The 26927-nt window shown below is 40.4% G+C and overlaps 1 protein-coding gene across 1 annotated transcript; it reads right to left on the bottom strand.

Moving 5' to 3' along the window:
• Positions 1–8421: 8421 nt before the first annotated feature.
• On the bottom strand, positions 8422–9299 carry LOC123826273 (39S ribosomal protein L9, mitochondrial-like). Its single transcript, XM_045850259.1, is given in 2 exon segments — positions 8422–9194; positions 9197–9299. Coding segments are annotated over 2 exon segments (798 nt in total). The 3' UTR covers positions 8422–8499.
• Between the last annotated feature and the right edge of the window lie 17628 nt (positions 9300–26927).

Genomic DNA, 26927 nt, shown 5'->3' with positions numbered 1-26927 from the left:
TGTGGAGAAGAGGGAACCCCAGTACACTTGGTGGGAATGCAGGCTGATGCAGCCACTGTGGAAAACAGTATGGAATTTCCTCATAAAACTAAAAATGGAACTGCCTCTTGACCTGGCAGTTCCATTGCTGGGATTATACCCGAAGAATCCTGAAACACCAATTCTAAAGAACGTGTGCACCCCAATGTTCATAGCAGCACAAGTTACAATAGCTAAGTACTGGAAGCAACTTCAGTGCCCATCAGTAAATGAGTGGACCAGAAATCTAGGTACATTTACACAATGGAATACTATACAGCAGAAAGAGAGAAGGAACTCTACCCTTTGGGTCAGCATGGATGGAACTGGAGAACATTATGCTAAGTGAAATAAGCCAGGGTGAAAGACAAATACCATATGATCTCACCTATAAGTGGAACCTAGTCAATAAAACAAACAAGAAGCAAAATATAACCAGAGACATTGAAATAACACACTGACAGTAACAAGAAGGGAGGGTAGAAGGGATAACAGGGGAAAAGGGGAAAGGTCAAGTCAAGGAACGTGTATAAAAGACACATGGACAAAGCCAAAAAGTGGGGTAGGATGGAAGGTGGGAAGTAGGGATGGGCTGGGGTGGGGGGGAGTAGTTGGGTGAAAATGGAGACAACTGTATGTGAACAACAATAAAAATAAATAAAAATGCATATGTCATCAAGTCACTCCTCTGTTTTAAAATTTCAGTGGATTCCATACTTTTGGGAAGAAATTGAAACTTATGTGTATTTTCATGTCTTGGCCCCACCACCTTCTACTCCCATCTCCTGCCCTTGCTTATCTGTGACAGATTTTTCACTTTCTTCAAGAAATAAAATGTGGGGACGTCTAACTTTCCTTTTGTTCATGGCGTTTGGCCAATTGCACCTTATGCTGTAGTCCCAAGGGTTTTGACAGTGGCAGGCTCAGAATGTCAACTTACTTTTGGAAAGCCTGTAGCAAGTTTCTTAGAGCCAACAAGACCTCTGGAATTTTACCCTGAGGGTTACCAGTTTTCTTCTCACCTTCACTTCTCAACTAAGAAAGCAGGAGAGAAGAGGATAGTGGATCTTCAATATTTAAAAAAAAAAAACAACAACTAGGAAAATGTATATGGATGTAATTATTACTATACTGAATTAATGAACTCTATCCTCTCCATTTGAGCAGGAAGAACATAAAAACCCCAATGAAAGGAAACAGATGTTGTTGCTTTGAGCATTTCTAAAGGAAACTGCAGTAAAATATGAAACATCACCATATAAAAGTCTGCTGTGTAACAGAGATGTTCTGATATTGTTTTCATTTGCCAGCTGTGTGTAAGTGGAGTTGGTGCCTCTGGCCAATGAAGACCCCACATCAGAATAATAACAACAAGTAATGGGAAGGTTCAGGAATTAGAGCCCTAACTGTGCTTCTAACTGTGCTTGATTTTCCTTTTAACCAAAAGAAGTGGGTTCAAAGGAAGACTTGTTCAAAGGAGGGTTGGTAATTAAAAGTGATTTATGAATCAAGGAGGAGAAAGGAGGATCATCAGGAAGAACAATCTCTGATGATCAATTAATTTATAAGCCCTAGTTAGCAGGCAAGAACTCTGGTTCACCCTGACCGTGATTGAGAACCATGTTTGCTCTAGAAAGGGCTACAGCTCAGGTTTACATTAGTTAGAGTGTTCTCAGATAATTCTCCTACCTGCCTCTCTGTGTTCAGGGCATCTGACCCTCTGACTGGGGGCCTGCATGTCCTATGGGTAGCTCCTTCTGCCAGTATGCTGGAAGGGGAGACTTTATTCCCTTACCCAAGCTGGGCAGGTCAGTGGATATTATCCCTCTTACAAGTTTGCTTTCCTACAAAGTGTCAGAGCATTTAGAGTTTTGTCCATGTTTTAAGAAGTGCAGGATTTATATTTGTGATTAGCCTCTTCTTTTCCTTCCTTGTCTTCCCCTTACTACCTTCCCTCTCCTTCTATCATTGCAATTTAGAGACTGGAAATCAGGCAGGGGGCAGGTGGGAAAGAGGAAGTTTGCACATCTTAATACTTATAGTGGGAAACCCAGTGATAGTGTTGGTGTACTCTGGTGGTGGAATTTGGTGGGAGCCCATTCACAGCATATGAGCCTGCAGGCGAGTTGGTCTGTGTGGGAGATCAGTGACATACTTGGCTCTCTGTCAACCTCACTGAGACCAGGAGGCCTGTGGGTGGCAGTGGTGTGTGCCTGGCCCCTCTGCTTTTGGCCACCCTGGTTGTTCTCCAGGGCAAGGGAAAAGGATGGCCCCGCTGTCATTGCATCCAAGCAGTTGCTTTGATAGATGGCTTCATTTTTTTTTTCAGGCTGCTCAGATATCAAGGGGCTTGAATTAATAATTGACTAAAATTAATAGGGAAGTCATTGTCTAAATGAAATGTGGTCTGGGCTTCATTTTAACTTGACAGTTCTTGTTCTCCTGTTGGATTTTTTTTGTGGTATGTCCTGAAGCAACTTTAAATGGACATAAATGATTGTGCCTTAAGTGTGATTTGTGGTTTAGCTCTCTACTTTTAAATTAAAATACCCAGCAAACAAAAGGCTCAGCTCTTGGGTCCAGGAAACAAATTGCAGAAGTATAGGGTGGGGCAGTGGGATTTAGGGGAAACAGGAGTAAAACAGGCTAAAGGTTGGTTAAGAACAAAGTTAATATTTAGTACTGGTATATTGTGCCTGCCAAGAATATGAGCCACCACCATATTAATAAAAGTATAGTATTTAGAAGGAGAGGGGTGAACATCTTAGTGGGATCACCCATGGAGCATGCGGGGGCACTCCAAGGGGCCACCTCTTTTTGAAGGGGGCATAATGGAATGAGAGCGCTCTGAAAGGAGAGCAGCCTTTTGGCACTATTTGGGCACCTCAAACTATGTTGCATGCAAAATAGGTGAGAGATGTGGGTGCACATATCTTTGCAAAGAGAATTGAAGGGTTACTGGATATGAGAAAGGCCGCTGGACTGAGTGGGTACTGTTCCCACCTGGCTAGGCCAGGACACTGAGGGTATGCCTTGGTGTAGAGAAACCTCTCACAGAGTTCTTCAAGGGAGTCTGGGTTTTGGGTGGTAGTGAGGAACCCATTACAGGAATACTGCATAACCACCCTATTTATCAGCATCAGAAAACTGAAATAGGTGACTTTAAAGTTTTGTCTGACCATGAGATTTTTTGATTTTGAAATGGATAAATCTGTATTTTTAATAGGTTAAATGTAATTTGATAAGTAGGTCAGGAGCAACCATGCTCCTGGGTAATTTCGAAAGAGTTGCTTCGGCCAACTCACGGAGGGAACACAATCTTCCCTATTCCTCAGAGACTACATCCCAATTTGGCACTTTACTCACCCAGGCAATCTTTTGGTGAGCATGAGGCCTGTCTACCAAGAAACCTGCCATTAGCTCGTGCCTCCTTCAACATGTCCAATTTATTCTTAAGGAGGCGTTTACTTGCTGGCAGCAGATGATTAACTATTTGTAACATTTGTTGGACATAAAAAAATTGGTAGGGAACATGTAGCCAAAATTCAATACATTTCTGTCCTTTCCTTTAAACCTGAAAAGCCAGAGGCAGGCATTGACAAATCATCATCTGAACTAACAAATGATTTGGGAAACCAGAATGCCAGCATTTCCTTTCTGGCTGACACCTAAGAGAAATTCAAGCAGTCTTCAAGAAGTCTAACAAACAATAGAATTGAAAACCCAGTCACTCCAAGGTTCTGATCTGGGGCCAGAACTCAAGCTGTTTCAACTCTGTGGGTAATGCTCCTGCTTTGGCTTCTTGCAGAGAGACCAAGATTCAGTGCTGGGACGTCTCTGAAGGCAGTGTAAATTCCATTGAGAAAAGAAGGGACAGGAAGAAAATTGCCTTGGCAATAACCATTTACCTCTTCCCCTGTTTAAAACAGGTAGGCAGTGTTGTATGTTGGGAAGAACTGTCAGACCAAATCAGATAACCAGTCCTCACACCGAGCCATCACTGTCCTGTTAAAGGCACAGGCACCCTTCCTAAGAAGGACTTCACTGTGTATAGTGCCGTGGCTCCTGGCAGTTGTTGGGATGCCTGAGAGATACCCGGCTCTGCTTCTGCCATGTGAATGTAACACACAGGGTTTGCTTATTACCTACCTTTCTTTGGGATTATTTACAAAACCATGTGGACAGTCAGGGACTTCCAGAGAGGCTCTGCTGACTTTAGTCAGTTTGGCCAACACATGGACAACATCCATTTGAAGACTCTTGCTGTGGAGTCCCTCTGAGGCTGACATTTCAGGCCTGAGTTTCCAGCTGGGTCACAGGACCTGCATTTGGCTAGCCAGTGAGTGGGGCCACAGAAGTGGGAATGCAGCCCCAGGGGCAATCCTACCACAGTCTTGCGACATAGGAATGAAGCAGAAGGGTATGGGCCTTGTGTGTGCTGTGTGTGCATGTGTGTGTGTGTTAGGGTGGATTGGACAAGGAAGGGAGAGGGATAAAGGAGAGGTAAATGATGAAGAACTTGGCGAAACACCGAGTTAGATTTATTCTGACAGTGTGCGGGCCCACAACTGCAACTTTATAAATCACTTTCTTAGAGAGGAATTTACTTCCTAAGCTTTGCACAACTTCATAAGCCTGGCATGTGTATGAGAACAGAACCTAGAAACCTGAGAAAGGAAAATGATGGCTGTACAAATATGGCTTGAAACCACAACTGGTGATTTTGTCAGCTCAGGGGCTCCTAGGACTGGGGCCCAACATTGCGGGGAGGGGAAACTGCTCAGGCTATCACACCCAGTATTTCCAAAAGGAATTTTAAACAGCAGAAGTTAAAAAAAAAGTATGGCTTTGAAGTCTGGACTAAAAAGGAAATTAAAGGAAATTTTGGATCAGGGGATGAGTCTGAGAGTGGAGCATCAATAGAAGATCTTTTGTTCAGGTGATCCTCTTCCAGAAATGGCATGTCCACATGAGCAGTGCAGACCTAGGTCCTCTCTATCCCTGACCCCATGTGCATGAATATCCAGTGCTCTAACACATTGGTGGGCACGCACCATGTGCTTGGGTATCATTGCTGATTTAATGAATGAAAAATCAAATCCTGGTAGAACTGGAATTACTCTGGTCTTCTGAGTCAATGTGAAATGCTCCTTCCCGTATGAACTCTTTCTCAGTGTTTTTTTTTTTTTTGTATTTTTCTTATGACACATACCTGGTATTGTAGTTATTTTGCGTTATATGTAGCTTTCCCTGAGCCACAGCAATTGTGACCCTTTAGCCAGTGGAACAGTTAGCCCAGTACCTCTTCTGTGTTAGGCCCAGGTCAATGTTAAATATACTTGAGTTTATACACAAATGACCATTTGTTAGGCAGTGATGTTTCTTTATCTAGGAAGAGACTTTGAAACTCTTGCCTGTGTGATGTTCTAAGATCTATAGTTGTGTCTGACTAATTAACTGGAAGCCACATTGCTAGGGAGGTTAAAATGAGTTTCAGCTACATAATGAGAATGGCTCACTAACCCCAATGAGAATGACAGGCCTATGGCTCACAGGTGGCTACTTTGTGCCACTCACCAGCTCAGCTCAGGCAACATCTTCCTGTTACCTGGTATGCCACTTCTTGGATGGCTAGGTGCATTGTGGGGACTCTCACCTTCCACACAGCATTGGGACAGCAGACGCAGAGCTGACTTGGTCAGTCCCTCCATGTGGGTCCTGTGCAGATGCTGAGTGTCCTTCAGGAGATCTACATAGCCTTGCTGCCTTGGGTCTCCCTGTGTGCAATGCCCTTTCCCAAAGGTGTACATGGGAAGGAGGCTGCACAAGGACCAAGAAAACAGTGGGTCTAGTTTGTGACATTCTCAAGGGCAAGGCTGCACCTTGGCCGCTTCCAGTTGTTGAGAACCAAGTACTTTATATTCACCAACTCTTATCCTTTTCAACTATGCAAGGTTAAGCATTGATTTCCATATCACCTTTCATATTATCTTTGTATACTCACTACTTAGCACAATGCATGTTGTATTGTAGGGAATTACTCATTGAGCATTGATTTTAACTCAATTTTATATATCTTTATGTTCTCAAATCTTTCAGCTTTTTATTTTTATGGGCATAAGGAAACACTCTGTTCTCTTGTGGGGCAGAGATAAGTCTAATGCTGATCATAATATTGAAAATGATAATTAATTACAAGAATGTTGATGGTAATACATTTTCTTTGTGTTATTTGCTCATAACATAAAGGAAAATACAAATATCAGGGAGGGACAGGCCTCCAGATGTCACATTTGGAGCTTTTTGCTTTCACTGTTCCATTTCTTTACTATCTCCTGAAACGCTGCAAGAAAGAGTTGTTTCATATGTGGCTGGCGATGACCAGTTTCACTCAGCTGGTCATGGACTCCATCTAACAAGAGGCCACACATGCCCCAGAGTCCCCTCCACATCCTCAAGCAGAGCTTAATTTGTAGAGGTCTTGAGGGAAAGTAAATCTACCAATATTGTGTTTCAGTTTAAGGTGAAATTTGTTTTCCACTTCATTAACTTGGGGTCGGAAGTTATGCCCGAGACAGTTGTCCCAGGGCTTTGTTGGCACTTCAGAGTGTGTACTAAACACACTGAAATAATCGGAGGTAACTTATGATAGGGGTGGGATAGAGAGAAGGCCTTAATGAGAGGGCTTTTAGAGGCTCACAACTTCTTTGTCCTTGAGTAAAAATTGTATTTTAATCTTTCTCCAGCCACATCCTGCCATCTGGCCTTGTAGCAAAATCAAAAGAGAATTGTGCCTGAAGACTAAAGGCAGAACATGACCTATGTGTTAGAGTAAATGGATAACTTCCTCCAAAGTCCTCATTAGTCAAGAGACACTGTTGTGTTGCCATGGGCAGCAGCACTTGATAAACAGCCCTCTTGCATTTTCTTCCCATCTGCAGCTTCAAAAGAATTCATAAATTAGAATTTCATACACATTCTTACTTCTTTATTGCCAAATGCACTGCCTACTTTGCAATCCCCAGGGCCAACAGAATGTGAGTATTCAATAAATCATATCAGTTTTTCAGCACCAGTTTTCTCATTTCTATAATAACAGTGTTGAACTATGTTACCTTCAATGTTCCTTTCAGGACAAAATCTAGACTATTTTAGGGAATCCTGAGATCCACTGCACACCTTCCAAAGCTCAAAGTGTCCGTACTGAGGTAGGTGACACAGAGTCTCCCATATTCTACCCAGATAGGCAAAGGCACCACAAACACATTGAAAGCCAGTGGTGTTTGTATCTGGAATTTCCATTTTAGAAAGCACCAGCATGAGGCTGCACACGTCTCCCATGTGTTCTTTAAAGGTCCTTGCTAGCTGCCTCCTGCCATGTGGAGCCCCAGCAAGCATCAGCAGAGTCTGATAGCCAGGAGATGACCAGCTCTGCATGGCATTATCTGGCACCAACACATGGAGTACCTCAGTTGGATGCCTTGTGTCTCAGTTTCATCTGGAAATGGGGAAGGAGGATGCTTTTTGTGACATTTTCTCTTGCCCAAGTAATCACTGCATATAGGTTCTCCAGTTCCTGCTCCTTACACTTGTCTGTTCCTTGTCTCTTATTTACATTCCTCCCTTACATGGTGATTACAGTTTCTTTTTTTTCCTTCCACTTTTTAAAAAAATTATTTATTTATTGTTAGAGAGAGGGGAAGGGAGAGAGGGAGAGAAACATCAATCAGTTGCCTCTTACGTGCTCCCAACTAGGGACCCAGCCCAAAACCCAGGCACTGCCCTAACAGGGAACCGAACCAGCAATCCTTCAGTTCACAGGCTGGCACACAATCCACTGAGCCACACCAGCCAGGGCCATTATGCATATTTATATTGATGACTTATATCAATATACCTAATGAGAGCAAGTTTTAAGGCCAAAGACATTACAGCTCATGAGCAACTTGCCCATAGCAACTGTAGCCTGCAAATGTATCCTAGTCTTCCTTTTTAGTAGCAAACCTTGGTGGCTCAAGAGGACATCCCATGTGGATATCCTGTCCCCAGTCTACTGAAGCACAGTAGAAAGAACACCTAAAAAGAATACAACCTCTTTATTTCTTCTTGAGACATAAATGTTCGTTCACTTTCGATGATAAGGATGAGTCAAGTACTAAAGATAATAGCTAGCTCTTCCATTTGTTCCAATGAATTTCAATGGAGGAAGAGGAAATAGGATCGGGAGTGTTTTAGTCTATTAATATTCGGCTTATTGAATCTATAGCTTGGTACTTCTTGAGCAGGATTACCCCAACAAGGCTAGATATGATAAAAGTAGAAGACGAAGATGGCAAGATGATGAATTCAACATGAATATACAGTTTTGTCCAATGTCCCCACATGCTCTCTAGAATTCAATTATTCGGCCAGAGCTGGCCCATCTTTGCTCCACTGTGCCTCAGATTCTGCTTTGCTGCTTTTGAGGGAGAACAGGTAGGTTCAGATTGTCTGGGAGCTGGTAGAGGTCATTCTGTTGGCAGCTTGCTGGGCTAACCAGTGCTTATATCTTTTGGTCTTGGGCCTCTCAAAGTTCACCACAGACATGGGTACCCTTACAGTGTCAAGGCCATTTACCGTCACCTCACACCAATACTCGCCCCACCGTGTGATGGGCTCTTCTGGTAACTTTAATGCATGTGGGGCTACCACAACACCCAGATTTTTGAGAAAGTGGCGGGCAACTATTTCAGGGTTTAGCTCCCATTTGACATTGTTCTTCATCCCCACCTCCAGGTGACAGCTTCTCAGAAATTTCACTGTCGCCTCACCTGCTTTAGTCTGGATCTTTTCTAATTTTCCTTCTTGTCTTTGCAATTTCTCTTCTTCAAATAACTTCTTGTTTTCAGGAGATGCATATACCGCCAGTCCTTGAGGAAGCAGTTGATTACGGCCCACAGATTTCTTCACCGAAACCACGTCATCCCGGACTCCAAGCTCCTCTACTGACTGCATGAGGATGAGCTCTAGGTTCTCATTGGGCCGGTGTTTCGTGTCCTCTACCAGCTTGTAGACGCGGTGTCGCCGGTGCAAGCGCGGTTTCTGTCCCTCCCTGGCCAGCGGCACCTTCCACCAGCGCTCCATGATAACCGTGCTCCGACAGTGAGAGAGGCTGAAGTTGCGCTCTGGGCCGGGGGTCCTTCAAGTGGCAGCCGCAGCAGCACCCGGATTCCTCCTTGCACCAGCCGCTCAGCGGCCGCCCGCAGCAGAGCCCGGCCCGGGACCAGCATGGGAGCCGCCATGTTCCGGAGCACCTACAGTTTCTGATAATTACAATTTTATGCATTTTGTTACATCTGACTTTCCAAGGAATGTTAAATAGATAAACAGTTTTGGAAAAGTGTCAAGGGGAGTGAACAAAGCTCTTTTTTGATGCATACAAAAACTGTCTTTTGCCCGTGTTGTTCTCATGTCTATCCCTCCTATACATTCATGCATCCACCCAAGCAGGCATGCATTCTTCCATCTAACCATTTATCAATCCATTCACCTATTCATCCATCCATCCACCCACCCACCCACTTATATTTTGGGAGTTGTCTTATTCTACCTTACATATTTAGTTATTCTTTTATGTACAATATCTATCTATCTATCTGTCATCTATCCATCCATCCTTTGTATTATAGCTTGATTGACTTGGAATTGCAATCTTGACTACTTGCAGGTTAATGATGTAGTGATCTGTCTGAACACATCACTATGAGAATGTGCATGGTGCCTTTGTGTTTAGCTAAAGAAAGTGTGATGTTTGTTTTGTTTTGATGCTGGGGCGGAGAGTGAGGATAAGAGATAACAGTAAAGAAGGGCATAATTTCAGTTGCATCTGTTCTCTGGGCTAGGCTGGGCTGGCTTATTTATGGAGGGTGAATTTGGGGCTAGAAGAGAAGGGGAAAAGAGCTAAAGAAGCTCTTTTCAGGGAGGATTTTTTGATATGAGGGGCACAGGGCTGTTGTGACAATGGGTCTCCCATATCTGTCTGATCTCTATACTCCTCCGGCACCCTAAGGATTGGTGACTTTGAGTATTAGGGGACGGCGTTTGGACAAGGGTATCTATGTGCTCTCTTGGGCACAGTAAGCAGAGCTGTCCCTATTTTCAGGGTCAGGGGCACTGACATGAAGAACGTGAGAGGAGAGGAAGAAAACAGTGGGTGCAGCTGAAAGTCTGGCTTGTGAGCAGGATGTTTTCTTAGGATAGTCTTAGGAACATTCAGTGTGGGCACACACTGACCCTCCCTAGTCAGGTGATGGTGCTGCTGAAGGCTGTGTACACAGAGGATGGGTAGTGGGCTGGAGGGGCCTTTTCTTCACGTACTGCAGATGTTGGCCCTGCTTCCTTAGCTAGAACCTAGGGCTCAGGAAGTCAGAGGTCATCCCTGAGGTGCCTCTGTCCTTTGTAGACTTCACAGTGCTGCATATACATGTCAGGCTCTCAAAAATGATGTATCAGTTGATTTCTGTCTGGTTTAAGGAAGTGCTGCTACAGAGAACTGGGCTTGAAACTTGTTTTTTATTGCTTATTATTGCTCGTTATCACACTTAAATCCAGCCTCATATTTTTAGCTGCCACACCCTTCTATACACTTTCCTCTCAGCTGAAATTCCCTTCCCCAATCCCCACAATCTCAACATGTCCTACCAACCCATAGGGCTCTGCTCATGGAGGCAACGCCCATCTCAGTCTTCTCCTTTGTCACATTCTTTGAAATGTCTAGAAAACTGTGTCTCGGCCTCTCCTAGGACACTTCATTTCTCTACCTTTGATTAAAGCCCTTTTTGCATAGGGCTCCTCTCTCTCCAGTCTGTGTTCTGCTGGTCAGCAGGAACTGTTGTGTGGTACTCTGCACACACTAGACACCAAACCGAAGAGGGCAATGCCTCTCCAGCAAGTCTCTCCTATACAGGAATGACTTAAAGAGGCAAGGATGGCTTATTTCTGTCCACTCAAGGTAGCCCTTCACTTAAGATTTAAAATTCTTCTCTATGCTGTTCAACAGAAACCCCTGGGACAAGCATGTTCCTTTTGACATGATATATTAAAGTCCTTCAGCTGGTTTTAAGCTAGCTTTAGGCCCACCCAGAACTCTCACCTCAAGCCCTTTCTTTTAAAAGAACAAACCTAGCATTCTGGGTACATATGTCATGAATGGAAAGAGCTACAAAGGAAAACCAAAAAAGCAACAGGCTCAATTATCAGCATCAAAACTGCTGAGCATTTTAAAAAGCATCTCAATGAAAGTAATTATATCTCTAGCATCATACTGCCCATGTCTGGTGCTTTAGGTTGTAAAGCTCATGCTGACATTATTTCCTTCCCTTGTTTATATAGTTGGTCTCTGAAGGCAGGGAGAATTTATCCCAACTAATTTGTATGCTATAAATCTAGCTCTTGAAGCCTGTAGTCTTGCCTGCATGGAGTGGGCACACACTGACCCTCCCTGGCCAGGTACACAGTGTTCTCATCCTGAAGGGAGTCTCCTTGGCACAATGTTTCCCAAATTCCACTTTACCAACATGACAGAAATTTCACAGTACCCAGGACTTGTGTTGCCAGTGTGCACACACTGAGAGTTTGACTCTACATTGTACCAAGGCCAAAATCCAATACAGAGCTTTATGGTTAGTAAAATGTTTTCACACCCACAGTCTATTTGGTTCTCAGAATAATCTATGAATTTTCCAGGGCAATTATCAAATGCAATATAATTAGAAGTCTTTGGTGGCGAGCAACAGGAACCAATTTTGGTTAATTTCAGCATGAAGTAAATTTATGGGGAGCATAGAGAAGTATCACATATTTGAAGGAACAGCTAAAGAACCAGGTGGAGATGAATTGGTTCACAGTGTCCATTTTTGGGGCCCTTATGCTTAGGAGTTGAGGGGTTGGGAGAGGGTCTAACAGGCCCATCCTGGGTCAGCAACCCACCTTGCTTTCCCTAACAGAGTCCTGCCAATATGGTCACTGGAGAGGGCTCAGTGGGGCCAGAGTGGAGGGAGGCTATTCCCCAAAATGAATTTGGGATGCTCTTACTAAAGAAGAGTTATGGAGGTTGGCGGGTCAAAAACAATAGTGTGTACCACTATCCCTATTTCACAGATGAGGAAATCTGGTGCCAAGAAGTTCAGTGATTTATCCTAAAAACCACAGAAGTGAAGCCAGGGCTATAATGCAAGCTGTCCAGCTGAAGTGCAATGAGCTCCTCCCACCCCATTTCTGATTTTATTGTGGAAACAATATGAGAACAGCAAAGACCACTTTGAGAATAATCACCTCTCATTCCATCAGGAAAACTGTTGCCTGTTTCCTCTCAGATTTGTCCTCTGTGCGTTTTCTTTGCCACACAGCTTCAATTCCCATTCCCTTGTACCCTTCCTGCTCAATCGTCTGTGAGGCTCCTTGGACTGGTGCATTCTGCTGACTTTGGTTTTCATGGTGTAAATAGCAAACCAATGACAGGATATGGCAGTTTTGTTTGGGGTCAGTGGGTCCCTGGTAAGTTATAAAACTGGAAATTTACAAGAACAAAGGCAGCCTTTTCTCAAGATCTAGAATTCCTTTTGATGATGCACAACAGAAGCCAATGGGACAAGCACTTCTGAAACTATGACTTGAAGTCAACACTAGGCTTTTGTTGAGGTGGATGGATGGGTTGCTGTGTGATAGAAGCTTTAGAGTACCCTCTTGGTTAACAGGCTCTTCTTTGATGGATGTGAAAATGCCATAGCTCAATACTGAGTGCCTTTCAGGTTTCCCTTTAATTTTAAGGTTCCAGAGTAGGAGGAGCAGATGGATATAGTGAGACGCAGACTTGAAGTCATGTAATAAATCAGTCAAGAGCCCAGAGAACCAAATCCACTTTTTCCTGGTTCCAAAGGCACTGGCTTAGATCAGAACCATTGTATTGCAGGTGCTGTGTCCTAGGTGAGTTTAGTCAGTGTGGGCCCCTCTATGAGCACATTCCTCTCCTGGGTGGTGAACAAGAGAGTAGCAGTGACTGACAACTAGCAGATGGACCTGTGAGGGGCTGTGAGTGTGTGGGGCTATGGAAGCCTTGATGGCTGGAATCTGGGGCACACAGAAACTAGTATGTTTAAACTTCCAGCAGTTTTTCTGTTTTTCTAGATGGAAGACTGAATTAATTTTTGCAATTGCATCTTTGAGGGAAAAAGACTTCAAAAGTTCTTTTGGTTCTGTCCTATAGTTCCTCAGAAGGTACCCTGCTGCCATATGGAGGCAAAGAACACTTTCCTGGTGTTCTATTCATCTCTTGTCTGTGACCAAGCTAAGCCTTGTCAGATCTGGGCCAGAACCAGGTGCATTACTGCCCTACACACAGACAACTTTGTCTCCCACACACAGTGGGTAAGGGTCTGTGCCCTTGAGTTAAATGTGGTAACAGGGCACATAGAGTTGTGTGATACTCTGCCAGCTGGCATCTCAGTGGTATGGGCCCTGAGGGAGGTCTTGGCTGACCCCCTTCTTTCTTTCTTGCCCAGTGTGGGGCAAGGGGGAAGATAGATCTGGTGAGAGTGGCTTTGTTGGCTCTTGGCTTGGGACTTCAAGTGAACAGCTTGGATTTTGCCCAATAGTTGGTAAGTGGTTATTCTGATTTGTCAATAATCTGATATTATTAGAGCCTTATTAAGGGAAGAAAAATGTGCATTTATGACCTTGTTCTCTAAAAAGACCTTTTGAACTTACCAGTCTTGTAGCATAGGCTGACAGCATTGCATTTTACATGTTATTACACTGACCGTAAAGCTGGTTTAGGACAGGGTACATCTTTCCCCTCTTCTTGATCTTTGGGGAAGCAGAGACCCGGTGCTCTGGGGAGAGTCACTATGATAAAAGCACTTCTGAATGGGTTAGTGATTGGATTAACCATGTAGTTCATCTCTGTCTTTGAAACACTCAAAGAAAGAAAAGAACAAGTTGATAATGATCAGTTCAGGACACATCTAGTGATAACTGGACAGTCCGTCCCAGGTAAGCTGACATGTCTGGAAGACACGGACTCTGGGCCCAAGGACTCTATATATAGTTGTATGTGGATTTTACTTTCAAGATTTTTCTTTTCCATTTTGTAATTCTTCTTTGTTATTACCAAGTGTTCATTACATTTTTGTAGAAGTTACAGCCGGATCTTAGAGTAGGGGAAACTGAAAGAGGACCTTGCATCTGTGCTGAGGGGAGGGGTACGGAAAGTGTGGTGTAGCTGGAAGAGTTCTGTGGTATGTCAGGAGTTGGCCTGCAAATCCTCCTAGAGACAAGACAGCTGGCCCATGACAGAAGCCTGGGTTGGTGGACTATGTAAACCTTCCCTGGGACTTCCCAAAGCTATTTGGGAGGAAACTTGGTGAAAGATGGCATTTCCTGCAGTTGGGTGCAATGGTGGCTGGACTATTGTTATTTGGGCTATAAGGGATGTGTGGGTAGCACAGAATCAAGGGGACAAGCTTAATTCTCATGACCCCTGTGCCCTGTGCTGTTCTCCTTGCTCTGCCTCACCCCTGGATCCTGGTACAGTTCCTTAGCCCACCTTGTTTGTGTCCCTGGGGAGCCCAGGCCTCACTTCCTATCCATGATGACAGGTTACAACAAACACAAGTAGTGTGTGTGAAGGAAAATGTGGCCACCCCTCTCTTATCACTCTGGCTAAAATTCCTGCTTATGTAGCTCACCTCCTGGACAATCTTCATCAACAACATTCCAGAAATTTGGATGAAGAAGACAATAGCTCCACAGAGAAGAGTTTTGTGCCTTGGGATTGGCTGCTATGTTTTCAGATGGCCTGAGATCCAACTTTTGTTGGAGAAGATGCTGTTATGTTGTAAATAAATGCCTAAGTTCCAAAAACATTGAAATACTTATTCATTTAGAAATAGAAGGTTTCTTCTTTAGTGAAAAATAATTTAGACATGCCATCAAGTAATATTTTGGATCTTTATTTCTGTTTATAAGCTTTCTCATTCTACAAGTTATTTTGAGTTCATTTATAAAGATCTTACAATGTAAAAGAAAAAGCAGTTGAGGGAGTTAGAGTGAATATAAAATAAAAGATAAAATTCAGGATATGGAAAGCAGGAAAGGGTCACTTCTCTTTCCAAATGGAAAAGCAATGAAGCAGCAGTCCCTTGGTGGCATGGGAGAGGAAGGAATTTTGTTCTTTGATCTATTGAAGAGACTTCTTGAATATCTCTCTACTTTTACCTATAGAGTTTCTTCAGAAAGAACAATGCTCCCACTTCTATAATTACTGCCTTGAGTTGCCTCCATTTCTCCTGTCTGCTCCTCTGTCCTTGGCCTTTTCTCTTCTATCACACACACTCCTGGACTGAGTTCAAACTGTGGCTTCCACCATGGAGTCTTAATGCTTGTTTTGCCATTTTTCCTGAGCTCTGGACTCCAGTTTTAAACTTCTTGCTAGATGTTTCCACCTTCAGGCCCTGCAGACATTTCATACTTAACATGTCCAAAATGAAACTGACTTGTGTGTCTACATCTATATTTTGTAACTCAGCAGAGAATTTCTATAGACAATTCTGCTGGAGAGAGCTTTCTGGAAGGACTGCTAGATCCTTCCTCCCTCTCTCCCTCCCTCCCTCCCTTTCTTCCTTTCTTTCTTTCTTTCTTTCTTTCTTTCTTTCTTTCTTTCTTTCTTTCTTTCTTTCTTTCTTTCTTTCTTTCTTTCTTTCTTTCTTTCTTTCTTTCTTTCTTTCTTTCTTTCTTTCTTCCTTCCTTCCTTCCTTCCTTCCTTCCTTCCTTCCTTCCTTCCTTCCTTCCTTCCTTCCTTCCTTCCTTCCTTCCTTTCTTTCTTTCTTTCTTTCTTTCTTTCTTTCTTTCTTTCTTTCTTTCTTCTTTCTTTCTTCTTTCTTTTTGGTGGGGCTGTACAGAGACTGTTGGGTGATATTGAAATACAGAACACTTGCTGGTAATTACCTGTCTAAATCAGTGAATGACACTTTTTGTCAGAATGTCCCATGCCTTCTTTTCTGTCTGGGGAGTTACTATTGGTCTTTGAGGTCCTTCTCAAAGGTCACCATCTCTTTGCAGTTCTCCCTAAGTTGTTAGGACAGAGTAGTTGCTGTCTGTTTTGTGTCCCTGCTGTGGGGCACTTGGCCCCTTCTTTGGTCATTGCACCCATGTACTACCATAATCATTTGTTTGTATGTCTTATTCTAGCACTTGCTTTGACTAAACACATATGAGATCTATCTGGAAAAAGTCTAGCCACTGTTAATATAACAAGAACAGTTTGTACCACATTGATGTAATGTGGCAGCCAAGGAGAGAGGACTGGAATGCACATGCATGAGCAATGACAACTTCACTGTACAAGTCAGTGGGGGTGGTAGATGCCATTGAATGACCACATGTACTGTGTGGCCACCACATTCAAAATGACTGAGCAAGAAGAGCAATGATTCTGAGGGAAATTTCGCATTAAGCTTGAACATTCCTCTGCAGAAACTATTTGGATGATTCAGAAGGCAGCAGTTATGCGCAACTGGTGATTGGCAGCTTCATCATGACAATACGTTCACTTATGAATCATGTCTTGTGCAGAGTTTTTTGGTGAAATATCAAATCACCCAGGTGACTCAGTCCCCCTATAGCTCAGATTGGGTGCCCTGTGACTTCTGGATTTTCCCAAAACTGAAGTCACCTTTGAAAGGGAAGAGATTTCAGACCATTGATGAAATTCAGTAAAATACAATGGGGCAGCTGATGGCGATGGGGAGAGCTGTGTGAGGTGCCAAGGTGTTTACTTTGAAGGGGACTGAGATGTCATTGCCCTATTTATAATGTTTCTTGTATGTTGTATCTTCTTCAATAAATGTCTCTATTTTTCACATTACATGGCTGGATGCCTTCTGCACAGATCTCATATACCAGGATTTGGCAGTGTTTAACATATAGAAAGTATTCCATAAATGTTTGTTGTTGAATGCTGGGGTAGTTAAGAGAAATTCTCTTCCTTTCCTCCCTCTCATTCTCCCTCCCTCCCTTCCTTCTTTCCTTACTTCCTTCCAAGGTAATATTGGTTACTAACACTATGTGAGTCTCAGGTGTACAACAATTACAATTCAATATCTGTATACATTATAGTGTACTCACCACCAAACTTCCAGTTTCCATCCATCACCATATAATTGATCTGCTTTACTCATTTTGCCCTCCCCCACATCCCCTTCCAATCTTTTTTCCTTAAAAAAATGATATGTACTGTATGGTTTCTGTTTTTTTTTTAAAAATAAATTTATTGGGATAACTTTGGTTAGAAACATTATATAAATTTCAGGTGTACAACATTATAATACAACATCTGTATACTCAATTGTGGGTTCATTCCCAGAATGGTTGTTACCAGAAGGGAAGGGAGGTAAAGGAGAGGACAAAGAGAGTATAGGGGGTCAAATACACTGCAATGGCATTTTGTTGTATCTATGAGTTTGCTTATTTGTTTATTTCTTGCTTTTTGTTTTATATCCCATATATGAGTGAACTCGAATGGTTCTTGTCCTTTTGCATCTGACTTATTTCACTTAGCATGACACTTTCATGATCCATCCATATTGTCACAAATGACATTACTTCATTTTTGAAAAAATTATTTTTCAATTATAGTTGACATATTAGTTTCAGGTGTACAACATAGTGATTAGGCATTTAAATAACTTACAGTAATCACCTCAATAAGTCTAGTACCCATGTGACACCATATTTCATCTTTTTATGGCTCAATAGTATTCCATTGTATATATGTACCACATCTTTTTTAGCCAACCATTGTCGAATGACAGGTTGTTTCCATATCTTGTATATTATGAATAATTCTGCAATGAATATAGTGGTATGTATATCTTATGAATAAGTGTTTTATAATTTTTTGGATAGATACTCAGAGAGGGATTCCTAGGTCATACTGTAGCTGTATTCTTAATTTTTTTTTGCGAAACCTCCATACTGTTTCCTATACTAGCTGCACCAATTCTCATTTCCACCAGTGCTGTGCAAGGGGTCACTTTTCTCCACATCTTCTCCAATGTATATTATTTCCTGTAGTATTGATAATAGCCATTCTAACAGGTGTGAGGTGGTAACTCATTGTGGTTTTTGCATTTCCCTTATAACTGGTGATCTTTTCATGTACTTGTTGGTGATGTGTCTATTTAAGTCCTTTGCCCATTTTTATTGGATTGCTTATTTTATTGTTTATTTTATTTTAAGTTCTTGATATCTTTTGGATATTAGCACCTAATATCCATTCAATTGGTTGTTTTTTTGTTTTGTCGATGATTTCTTTTGCTGTGCAGAAGCTTTTTAGTTTGATGTAGTGCTATTCATTTAACATTTATTTTATTTACTTTTTCTTTGTGGTCATGTTCTCAAAAACCTCTCTGAGATGAATGTCCACAGGTTTAGTGCCCATGTTTACTTTTATGTGTGTGTTTTTTATTGGAAAACACTTTCTTAATTGGCAGGAAAATGGTCACTGTTACTAAAGTGTGAAGATGCATGTGCTCGGCCTAGGGAAGCAGAGTACCACTATGATTTCTCACTTTGGTGGGACAGAGGTATTTACAGGAGCAAAGCAAAGAATTCTTACAAATGTGACAGTAATAAAAGGCAAAGCATGGTGATTTTTTTGGTTTCTAATCTCAGGGAAGAGCTGAAACTGATCAATCAAAATAATTTGCCTGGACTATGATAAAGAGTTTGCCTGCAGCTGATGTAATGCACAGCTGTCCTCACCTCAGAAGCATTCCAGAAGCTTTTGAAACTGTTGTGTTCAGGGAGATTACTCAAAGCAAGATCTCTTTAAGCCTGGAAACACTAGGGCTTAATCAAGTTAAGCATCAATAGATAAGTATATAAAAAAAAACAACTAGGAACTTTCCAGAAATGATTAAGTATTTCTGTTTCTTATAAGCCTGCTCCATATTATGCAAATGCACTCAAGTTAAATGTTTGCTACACTAACATGAAGAAAGGATGTGGTCAATGGTGAAACAATCCCTGAAGTGAAAAGAAAAATCAAAAGCTGATTCATCTTAAAAATATTAAAAATGCTTTAACATATTCAAGAGGTCCAATATTTAGGATGTATTTTGGACTTTTTGATGGGCAAAGACCCAGATATGAGCAAATAATAAATACCATTAAGACTTTAAAAAATATGTATTTTATTGATTATGCTATTACAGTTGTCTCATTTTTTTCTCCCTTTTATTCCCCTCCATCTGGTACCAGAATTTCCCTCCTCACACTTAGTTCATGTCCATGGATCATGCATATAAGTTCCTTGGCTTCTTCATTTCCCATACTCTTCCTAACCTCCTGCTTCTATTTGTACCTACCTTCTTGTATGCTTCTTAGTCCCTGTACCTTTTACCCCATTCTCCTCTTCCCCCACTCCACTGATAACCCTCCATGTGATGTCCATTTCTGTGATTCTGTTCCTGTTCTAGTTGTTTGCTTAGTTTGTGTTTCTGTGCTAGGTTCAGTTTTTGATAGTTTTGAGTTTGTTGTCATTTTACTGTTCATATTTTTTATCATCTTCTTTTTCTTAGATTAACTCCCTTTAACATTTCATATAATAAGGGCTTGGTGATGATGAATTCCTTTAACTTGACATTATCTGGGAAGCACTTTATCTGCCCTCCCATTCTAAATGATAGCTTTGCTGAGCAGAGGAATCTTGGATGTAGTAGGTACTTGCCTTTCATGACTTTGAATACCTCTTTCCAGTCCCTTATCACCTGCAAGGTTTCTTTTGAGAAATCAGCTGATAGTGTCATGGGAACTCCTTTGTAGGTAACTGTCTCCTTTTCTCTTGCTGCTTTTAAGATCCTCTCCTTCTCTTTAATCTTGGGTAATGTAATGATGATGTGCCTTGGTGTGTGCTTCCTTGGGTGCAACTTCTTTGGGACTCTCTGAGCTTCCTGACTTCCTGGAAGTCTATTTCCTTTGCCAGATTAGGGAAGTTCTTCTTCATTATTTTGTAAAATATGTTTTCAATTTCTTTCTGTTTCTCTCCTTTTTCTGGCACCCCTATGATTTGGATGTTGGAACGTTTGAAGTTGTTCCAGAGGTTCCTAAGCCTGTCCTCATTTTTTTAAATTCTTTTTCTTCATTCTGTTATGGCTGAATGTTTCTTTCTTCCTTCTGCTCCACATCATTGATTTGAGTCCTGGTTTCCTTCCCTTCACTGTTGGTTCCCTGTATATTTCCTTTATTTCAATTTGCATAGCCTTCACCTTTTCTTCTATTTTGTGACCATACTCAACCATTTCTGTAAGCATCCTGATTACCAGTGTTTTGAATTCTGCATCTGATACTTTGGCTATCTCTTTATCACTTACTTCTATTTTTTGGAGCTTTGATCTGTTTTTTCATTTGGGCCATATATTTTTTTTTTGTCTCAGCTCACCTGTTACATAAGGGGTGGAGCCTTAGGTATTTACCAAGGCAGGGCAACCCACTTTGCTGCATTGTGGTGCTGTATGTGGGGGAGGGGTCTGAGAGGGAACAATGCCTTTTTCTCAGCCCTTGGCTGGCTTTCAGTCACTTCCCCTGTTACCCACAAGCAAATTGGGCCCTTCTGGTGCTGATTCCCAGGTAGGTGGGTTTGTGTACATTCTAGGACCTGTGGGTCTCTCCAACAATCTCTCAATGTGAGGCTGAGAGTTTCTCTAGCTGCCTCAACTGCCTCAGGTTGTTTCAGTCAGAGTGTTTGAGGCTTTATTTCCCCATGCTGGAACCCTGGGTTGTGTGGTCTCTCTTGGTCCCCAGTTGTTCCTCCTGGCTTATCTGCATGCCTATATGGGACTGCCAGCTCCGCCAGCTGCCACTTTGCTGTGAGTCCTCTCCACCTGGCTGCCCATCACTACCCCTCCTACCAGTCCGGATAAATTCTTCTTTAACTCCTTGGTTGTTGGACTACCATACAGTTTGATTTTCTGGCAGTCTGGTTATTTTTTGTATGCTAAAATAATTAGTTGTTGTCCTTTTTTTGGTTGTGTGAGGAGGCAAAGTGTATCTACATATGCCTCTACCTTGGCCCACCATTAAGACTTTTTCAATGTGAAATGACAAAAGTGGAAGAGGGTGATATTATCAAATTCATAAAATCCTGAAAAGCTTAAATTTGATTAATGCTCAATCTAGAGGCCTGAAAGTGTTTTATGTGCTAAGAAAAATGTTTAAATATACTTAATAAAATAATATTTTATAGCGTGTATTACTATAAATACATTCAAGAAGGCTAAATAAAGGATGACATTGCTGAATTTTGTGACTGGTAATAGCATACTGTGCTGCATGAACCATTAGTTCTATAGCTGTGTGGTTTTCTCAAGAGTGAATTCAGTTTACTCACATTCTTATATTGCCCCAGAGAGCATATGTTTTAAATGTATTTTTTAAAGTTTTTTTTTAAAGGTTTTATTTATTTTTATTTTTAGAGAGGGAAGGGAGGGAGAAAGAGAGAGAGAGAGAGAGAGAGAGAGAGAGAGAGAGAGAGAGAGAGAGGGAGAGAGAGAGAGAGAAACACCAATGTGCGGTTGCTGGGGGCCATGGCCTGCAACCCAGGCATGTGCCCTGACTGGGAATCGAACCTGCGATGCTTTGGTTCACAGCCGCACTCAATCCACTGAGCTACACCAACCAGGGCTAAATGTATTATTAGGAGATTAAAGAAGCACTTTATTATTGGCCTTCTTTATCAGCAGAGACCTTTATTTTATTTTAAATTTATTTGTTTAGTTTCACTTTTTGAAAATTTAATTTATTGGAGTGTCATTGTTTAATAAAATTAAATAGGTTTAAAATGTATAATTCTATAATACATTATCAGTATATTGTATTGTGTGTTCACCACCTAAAGTCAAATCTCATTCTGTCACTATATATGAGATCTGTGCAGAAGGTATCCAGCCATGTAACATGAAAAATAGAGACACTTATTGAAGAAGATACAACGTACAAGAAACATTGTACAATGACACATCAGTCCCTTTAAAGTAGGTACCTTGGGACCTCACGCAGTTCTTGCATTCACCACCAGTTGCCCCATCATATTTTACTGAATCTCACTGGTGGTCTGAAATCTCTTCCCTTTCAAAGGTGACTTCAGTTTTGGGAAAATCCAGAAGTCACAGGGTGCCAAAATCTGGGCTGTAGGAGGACTGAGTCACTTGGCTGATTTTGTATTTCACCAAAAAACTGCACAAGATGTGATGCATAAGTGGGCAGGTTGTTATGATGAAGCTGCCAATCTTCAGTTGCCCATATCTGTGGCCTTCTGAATCATCTGAATAGTTTTCACATGGGAATGTTCAAGCTTAACACAAAATTTGATGCAGATTCATTGCTCTTCTTGTTCAGTCATTGTGAATGCAATGGCCGCACAATACACATGCTCACTCAACAGCAACTACCATCCCCACTGACTAGTATGGTGAAGTGGTCATTGTTCACACATGCACATTCAAATCCACTCTCTTTGGCTGCCAGGTTACATTGATGTGGTGCAAACTGTTCTCGCTATATTAACAATGGGTGGAATTTTTTAGGACAGTCCTTGTATTTGACTACTTTTACCCTTTACTACCTTCCCCAACCCTTTTTCCCTCTGGTAAACATCATACTGCTGTGCATTTGAGTTCTTGTTTGTTTGTTTTTCTTGTTTGTTTATTTGTTGCTTTCAGTTTTATATCCCACATATTAGTGATATTATATAGTTCTTGTTTTTTTCCATCTGACTTACTTTGCTTAGCATAATATTCTCAAGATTTAAGCATGATGTGGAAAATGGCAGTATTTCATCTTTTTTGAGGCTGAGTAGTAATTCCAGTAATACATAGTATGTATGTACCATGTCTTATTTATTTAACCATCTACTTAAGGACACTTAAGTTGTTTCCATGTCTTGGCCACTGTGAATAATGCTGCAATGAACATAAGGGTGCACATATTTTTATGAGTAAATATTTTCCATTTTTTTTGGTAGATCCCCAGAAGAGGGTTGCTGGGTCATATGGTAGCTCTATTCTTAATTTTTTAAAGAGCATCCATACTGTTTTTAATGTGGCTGTATCAGTTTCCTTTCCAACTAGCAATGAATGAGGGTTGCTTTTCTCCACAACCTCTCTAATACTTGTTATTGCTTATCTTGTTGATAAGAGCCATTGCAACAGATGTGACATGGTGTTTCATTGTAGTTTTGATTTGCATTTCCCTAACAGCTGGTGCAGTTGAACATGTGTTCATGTATCTGATGGCTGTTTGTATGCCTTCTTGGAAAAAGAGTCTGTTCAGGTTCTCTGTGCCATTTTTTAAATTGGATTGTTTGCATTTTGTTGTGGAGTTGCATGAGTTCTTTATGTATTTTGAATGTTAACTCCTTATCAGAGGCATTGTTCTCCCATTAGGTTGGTTGCCTCTTTGTTTTGTTGATGGTTTCTTTTACTGTGCAGAAGCTTTTTAGTTTGATATAGTCCCATTTATTTATTTTTTGCTTTTACTTCCCTTGCCTTTGAAGTCAAATTCATAAAATTTTCTCTAAGACCAAGGTCCATAAGCTTAGTACCTATGTTTTCTTTTACATAATTTATTATTTTAGGTCTTATATTTAGGTCTTTGATCTATTTTGAGGTATTATTTTATGTATGGTGACAAATAGCAGTCTAGGGTCATTCTTTTCCAAGTAGCTTTCCAATTTTCCCAGCACCATTTATTGAAGAGGTTTTAAAAACCTCTACCAAAACATGCCATGTTGTTTTGATTATTGTTGCTCCATAGTATAATTTGATATCAGGGAGTGTTATACCCCCAGCTTTGTTCTTTTTTGTCAGGATTCCTTTGGCTATTTGGGAACTTTTGTGATTCCATAAAAATCTGATGACTCTTTTTGGCTCTATTTCTTTACAAAATGCCTTTAGGATGTTGATGGGGATTGCATTAAATTTATATATTGCTTTGGGTAACATGACCATTTTAACTATCTTGATTCTTCCAGTCTATGAACACAGAATATCTCTCCATTTCTTTGTGTCTTCTTCAATGTCTTCTATAATGTCTTGAAGTTTTCAGTGCATAGGCCCTTTACCTCCTTTGTTGCCTAGGTAGTTTATTCTTTTTGTTGCAATCACAAAAGAAATTTTTCTTTCATTTATTTTTCTGAAATTTCATTGTTTGTGTATAGGAATACAATGGATTTTTGTACATTGATCTTGTATTCTGTAACTTTAATGTATTTATTTATTGTTTCTAAGAGTTTTTGGTTTTAGGGTTTTTTACATAAAGAATAATGTCATCTGCAAAAAAATGACAATTTTACTTTTCATGTTGAATTTGGATGCCTTTTATTAATTAACTAACTAATTAATTAATTAATTACTTTGGGTAGGACTTCCAGTACTGTGTTCCATAACAGTGGTAAGAGTGGGCATCCTTGTCGTGTTCCTGATCTTAAAGGAAAAGCTTTCAGTTTTCACAATTGAGATAGGTATATTAGCTGAGAATTTGTCATATATGGACTTTATTATGTTGAGGTACTTTCCTTTTATACCCACTTTATTGAGTGTTTTAATCACAAATGGATATTATAGCTTGTGAAATGCTTTTGCTCATCTATTGATATGACTATTTTATTTTTATCATTAATTTTGTTAATGTGGTGTATCACATCAATTGATTTATATATGTTAAACCATCCTTGTGTGCCAGAAATGACCCCTACTTGATTGTGATGTATTATCTTTTTAATATATTGTTGTATTCAATTTGCTAGTATTTTGTTTAGAATTTTTGCGTCTGTATTCATCAGAAATATAGATCTGTAGTTTTCTTTTTTTGTGTTATCCTTGCCACATTTTGGTATCCAGATAATATGGACCCCATAAAATGTGTTAGGAAGTATTTCCTCTTCTTCACTTTTTTTTTGGAAGAGTTTGAGAAGAATAGGTATTAAATCTTCTTTAAATATTTGACAGAATTCACCAGTGAAGCCAGCTTGTCCTGGACTTCTATTTTTTGGGAGGTTTTTGATGATTGTTTCAATTTTCTTACTGTTAATCAGTATATTTAGATATACTAGTTTTCATGATTCAGTCTAGGGAGGTTACATGTCTAAGAACTTGTCCATTTTTTCTAGGTTATTGAATTTTGTGGCATAGTATTCCATAAAAAGACTATGATCCTTTGTATGATCCTTTGTATTTCTGTGGTGTCTGTTGTAATTCTCCTCTTTTGTTTCTGATTTGAGTCTTTTTTCTTTTTTCTTTAGTGAGTATAGCCAGAGGTTTGTCAACTTTATTAATCTTTTCAAAGAACTAGCTCTGTGTTGCATTAATTTTTTTAACTCTCCTTGTTCTGTTTCATTTAATTCTGCTCTAATTTTTATTATTTCCTTCCTTTTGCTGACTTTGGGCTGCTTTTGTTCTTCTTTTTCTACTTCTTTAAGATCTAATATTAGGTTGTTTAGTTGGGATTTTTTTTTGTTCATTGAGATAGGTACTGCAAACATTTTAAGATGTCTTATTGTCATTCTTATTTCTATCTGTATTTTGATCTTTGCTTTTATTTCCTTTTTGACTCTGTCATTTTTTGGTAGCATGTTCTTTAATCTCCACATATTTGTGGTTTTCCCCACTTACCTTTTGCAGTTGATTTCCAATTTCAAAGACTTGTGCTTTGAAAAGAGCATAAGAGAAGAGCACATATTTGAAGAATATGCTTGGTATGATTTTAATCTTAAATTTGTTGAGGTTAGTTTTGTGTCCTAACATATGGTATATTTTTGAGAATGTTCCATGTGCACTAGAGAAAAATGTATATTTTTATGCTTTGGGATGAAAAGCTCTATAAATATCAATTGTGTCCATTTAGTCTAATGTGTCATTTAAGACTGATATTTTTTAATTGATTATTTGTTTGGATGATCTATCTGTAGCTATCAATGGGTGTACTTAGGTTTCCTACTCTATTCGTGTTTTGGTCGGTTTCTCTCTTTAGCTCTGTTATTAGTTGCTTTATATATTTTGATGCTCCTTGATTTGCTGCATGTATGTTAATGTGTTATGTTTTCTTCATAGATGTACCCTTTATCATTAAAAATTTCCTTTGTCTCTCCTTACCTTTTTTTATCTTAAAATATATTTTGTCAGATATAAATATCACTATACCTGTTTCTCTCTGGATGCCATTTGTTTGGGCCATTTTCCAACCTCTCACCTTGAGTCTATATTTGTCCTTGTAGCTGAAAATCTGTCTCCCGAAGGCAGCATATGGTTGGGTTTTGTTTTTTGATCTGATCTGCTATTCTGTTTCTTTTTATTGGTGAGTAAGTTGTTTTAGTTTCTATTTTTAAAGATTTTACTTATTTATTCTTAGAGAGGGGAAGGGAGGGAGAAAGAGAGGGAGATAAATATCAATGTGTGGTTGCCTCTCACATGGCTCCTACTGGGGACCTGGCCTGCAACCCAGGCATGTGCCCTGACTGGGAATCGAACCAGTGGCCCTTTGGTTCACTGGCTGGTCATCAATCTACTGAGACACACCAGCCAGGGCTGTCCCTTTAGATTGAAGGTAATTATTGATGCATGAAGATTTCCTATAGCCATTGTATCTTTTAGTTTTTGGTAGCTCTGTGTCTCCATTGTTTCTTTTCCCTTATGTTTTTGTCTTTTGTTTTAGTTTCATGATATTCTATGATTATTTTCCCTCTGTTTCATCCTTTTGTATGTTATGTGTCTCAGTTCTGAATGATTTTTTTGTGGTTACCATTACATTTATGCAAGAGAAGTTTTCATATATACAGTAGTCCTTTTTCTTCTGAATGCATTATTCCTCCATCTCCCATT

Source organism: Phyllostomus hastatus, unplaced genomic scaffold (assembly GCF_019186645.2).
Source record: "Phyllostomus hastatus isolate PE091 unplaced genomic scaffold, TTU_PhHast_1.1 phas_contig_80, whole genome shotgun sequence".
NCBI lineage: Eukaryota > Metazoa > Chordata > Mammalia > Chiroptera > Phyllostomidae > Phyllostomus > Phyllostomus hastatus.
This window is presented reverse-complemented; position numbering and strand designations above follow the sequence as displayed.